This window comes from Penaeus vannamei, chromosome 22 (assembly GCF_042767895.1).
Source record: "Penaeus vannamei isolate JL-2024 chromosome 22, ASM4276789v1, whole genome shotgun sequence".
Classification (NCBI taxonomy): domain Eukaryota; kingdom Metazoa; phylum Arthropoda; class Malacostraca; order Decapoda; family Penaeidae; genus Penaeus; species Penaeus vannamei.
In genome coordinates, this window is record NC_091570.1 from 5,705,394 (window position 1) to 5,709,671 (window position 4,278).

The window sequence follows — 4,278 nt, forward strand, 5'->3', positions numbered from 1 at the left end:
CCCGGGCCCTCCGAGGTGTAGGGTAATGAATGTTTGATTCAGTGAAGTACAAAACGTGCAAAGTACAATAATAGTTTCCCTTCGGCATATCTTTCAATCAATGCAAATATTGACTAAGGTATTTAAAATGCCACACCCTGAACCGGACCCCTTTGGTTTGCTCGCCACCCTGCAATAATGGTGCAAGACCACCCCTGCTCTCTCTCTCTTCCCCCCTCCTCTCTTTCTCTCCCCCCCCTCTCTCTCTCTCTCTCCCCCCCCTCTCTCAGCCATTCACCTAATGTGATGCTGACTTTTCCTTTTTTATAAAATTGAAATTTGGTTCTATTGTCTTGCCAACTTTATAGTATACTGCCATGAAAACTACTTATTTGAAGTTCATTTCTTAATGAGATTTAATAAAAGAATTATTAATTGATACCACCCACAGATTTAGGAAAAATAAAACTAAAGGCCTTCACTTTTAAGATTAATCATCCATAATGTTACAGATGTTAAGGAGTTATTTTGAAGTTATTCTTCAAAAATCAATAAAGTTTTCTTCTTTTGACACCATTATTATTTTGGGAATTAGTTTCAGGGTATTCTTCAACTATATTACTTCCTTCTCTTAGTCATTTTTATTGCTTAGGGAATTCTTTTTCTTCTTAATATTTTTTTCTTCTAGATGATTACTCTCTAAAAGATTATCATCAGATTTTCCTGACCCTGATTCCGATTCCCTTGACCGCTTCTTTTTTTTCTTTTTTTTAGTACAATTTAAATCATGATTGTCCTCCACCTGCTCGAAGTCCTCTCCTAATTCACTTTTGCCTGAACCGGCATCGTACTTCTCTCTGTGTCCATTTTTTTTCTTATCACCTTCATCTCTGACTGTCTTCTTCTTCTTCTTTTTCTTTTGGGTACAGTCTTCATCTTGATTGTCTTCTAATTCCTCCATATTGTTTGTCTCTGTTTCTCCAGTGTGTATCCCAGCATCTCTAGTTTTCCTTTTCTTCTTCTTTTGAGTATAGTCTTCATTATTGTCTTCTACCTCCATTAAGTCCACTCTATCTCTTCTATTTTCCTCATCACCTGCTTCTTCACCTGCACCTCTGTCTGACTTCTTCTTTTTCTTTTTCTTCTTTTTCTTTAGGTTATCATTTTCAACATGACTATCTTCTGCCTCCTCCACAATCTCCCTTGATTCACTTTCACATGAAACAGCATTATTCTCCTCTGTTTCTTCACTGTGTACCTCACCACCATCAACTTTAGCTGACTTCTTTTTCTTCCTCTTCTTTTTCTTTTGAGTCAGGTTATCATCATGATTTTGCTCTGCCTCCTCCAAGTCCTCCCTTAGTTCACCGTTACAAGAAACCGCATTGTCCTTTAGTGTCTCTCCATGTTCCTCATTGCCAGCTTCAACATCTTCAGTACAGTGATTCTCTGCACCTTTGGATGACCCTTCTCCATCTGGTTCTGCTTTCCTTACAAATTTTGCCACAAAGAAACCATGGCATCTGTCCACATCAGGAACAGTTCTTACACACTTGCTTCCAAAGTCAAAGCCTTCTTTTCCATAATGCTTCCAGCCATCAAGTTTTTTCCCAATATCTTCAAGCTCAAACTGATGGCCATAAACTTTCAAAGCCTCCTCAACGACTTCCTCATTCTCTTCTTCATATACAGAACAAGTTGAATATATAACTTCTTCTACAAACGGAAATGAAAGTGCAAACTGAAGAAGATGTATTTGAAATGATGCTAGTCCTCTGATGCGCTGTGGCGAAATATTATCTTTGATGATATTTAGTCCTGAAAATGAGAAACAAAAGGATCAAATAAAATATGAAAGGAAAATAATAATGACAATAATGATGATAAAAAAAAAATAAAAAAAAAATAATGAAAATAATAATAAATAAATTAATAATAATAATAATAATAATAATAATAATAATAATCAAGTTATAATAGTAATAACATCAACAATAATAACTATCACTAATAATAATATGACGATAATAATGATAACTATAGTAATAATAATAACAATAATGAAAACAATGGCAGCAGCTAGAAAAACAGAAAAATTAAGCATCACCAAGTTTAACTGACAACATGAAACGTTTAAAAATTCAATAATAATAATAATAATTACAGGAATAATGATGATGTTGAATAATGATGAGTGATAACATAGATAACAGTGATAATAATAACAACAATAGCAACACAAGACTGACAGCAGCACTACGAAGAACAACTGCAAAGACCACTTAGCTTTCTCTGTTCCAAAAGACTTACCACTAGCAGAGCAGGTTGGGTCCAGGAAGATGTAATGAGCTTCCCCATACAAATCAAGTGAGAGCTTAGTGAAGTCCCTGTTCTCAAAGGTGGTGCACTCCACTCCTCGTTCCTTCAGCAGCTTCTGGAGTGTTGCAAATCGTGTACTGTCCTTTTCCACAGCCAAGACCTTCCTTTGAGATTAAGAGAGCATATTAAAATAACTCGCCTCTATGATTTGCTTACCTGTTTTTGTTACTGATTTTTGAACTATATCATACATGTAGGCTGTCTCTCCTTTGAAGGCAACAATCTAGCAGAAGTAGATTTAATACTAAACCAACCTTAACTTATTTCTGTTCTTACATAAAACAATACTTGAGATGAATGCTCTACTCGATATTGTAAAACTTGGCTATAACAATAGTCAAGACAATTCAGATATGTTGACTCATTGGATCTGGGTGACATGACTGTTTTGTCAAGAATTAATTTGGCTAAGAGAAGAGGTGATAAGAATGTGTCTTAATGAAAAAATTTGGCTGAGGGCCAGAAGGATTGGTAAGTCTTGTCATGATATATTGCAGGTGATGTCTCTGTGAGTGCATAAAGCTCTTGGAGGAAGGTTATACAATGGTTTACCAAGCAAACAAGGTAAAAACTGGAGAGCAGTCTTCAATAATTTTGTCTATCCCAAAATCTGAACCAATGTGAACACATATTAAAGAACATAGCTGAAAATAAAGAATTTATCACAATTTATCTCGAGGTCAAATTATTGAGGAGAGAAAAAAATGCGTTGTGCGCTTTTAGGCCTACATGTGACTTCATTATCTCCTTTGTATATATAGCTAAACGTCAGACATTATTGTAACAAATTAAGTTATTATATAATTATCATTATCATCTGCTTTATTGATAAAATAGTCGTAGATATCAGAATATTCAATTTTAGGTCACTTCGAAGGATTGTTGATCCAGATTTCAATTTGAGTACTCTTTTAGCTACACAGCTTCTAGTTTTGCTTCATATGACCTTTTCGCCTCATTTTTTGAAGAATCAAAGAATTCATACGCCATTTTATTTCACGTTGATAGCGAGGTATCTGCAAGCAACGGGTTTGTTTTCACCAAGTGGAATGGCGACTCCGACTCGTGACGTCACACCGAATCGGTCTATATATGAGGGCATGGCAATAGTTGGGGGAGGGCCCAGGGGTTGCTCAATAGTCATGCTGTTTATTATCATAAATTGCCAAATCATAGGCTTTAAATACTTGTAGAAATCAATAATGAATAATGAAAAACAGCCTCATCAGTTTTCATTTTTGCCCGGACACAAAACAAGAACTTTCAATCTTGTGGCCTTAGCCAGTATCCTTTACTATCATACCAATCACTGTGTCTGATAAATATTAATTATTTTCTTTTTCTTTTATAGCAAAAATAAGTAAATAATTAGATGAACAATAGTTTAAATCATATCTATAAGAATGAAAAACCTCACCCTTCATTATCAATAACAGCTGCAATATGTGAAGTCTTGTTCCCAGGAGCAGCACAAGCATCTATTATATTTGATCCTGATTTAATATCACTCAGGAAAACTGGCAGACAACTAGCCTGTTGAAAAAAGTGGAAAGGTTAGTGTAGCCTACCATATGCCTTTAGGACCAAATGTCATCATTGGCAGCCACAATATCTCTATAAACAATTTTTTCACCAAAATAAATACTTTGCAAATAAAAACAACTAATCTAATCTATTTAATGACCACAGAGAGAGAGAGAGAGAGAGAGAGAGAGAGGGAGAGAGAGAGAGAGTGAGAGAGAGAGAGAGAGAGAGAGAGAGAGAGAGAGAGAGAGGAGAGAGAGAGAGAGAGAGAGAGACAGACAGACAACAAACAGACAGACAGACAGACAGACAGACAGAGACAGAGAGAGAGAAAAAAAAACGAAAAAACAAAGAGAGAGAGAGAGAGAGAGAGAGAGAGAGAGAGAGAGAGAGAGT

The 4,278-nt window shown here is 35.7% G+C and overlaps 1 protein-coding gene across 3 annotated transcripts in view; it reads right to left on the minus strand.

Moving 5' to 3' along the window:
- Window positions 1–456: 456 nt before the first annotated feature.
- Window positions 457–4,278, minus strand: part of Nsun5 (Nop2/Sun-like domain containing protein 5) — a 7,645-nt gene continuing 3,823 nt past the window's right edge. For all 3 annotated transcript variants that reach the window (XM_070136451.1, XM_070136453.1, XM_070136452.1), the window contains exons 6-8: window positions 3,776–3,891; window positions 2,290–2,462; window positions 457–1,797 (exon numbers count right to left, since the gene is read on the minus strand). In XM_070136451.1, coding sequence (XP_069992552.1) covers window positions 611–1,797; window positions 2,290–2,462; window positions 3,776–3,891 — 1,476 coding nt within the window. In that variant the 3' untranslated portion in view covers window positions 457–610. The remainder of the gene's footprint in view (window positions 1,798–2,289; window positions 2,463–3,775; window positions 3,892–4,278) is intronic.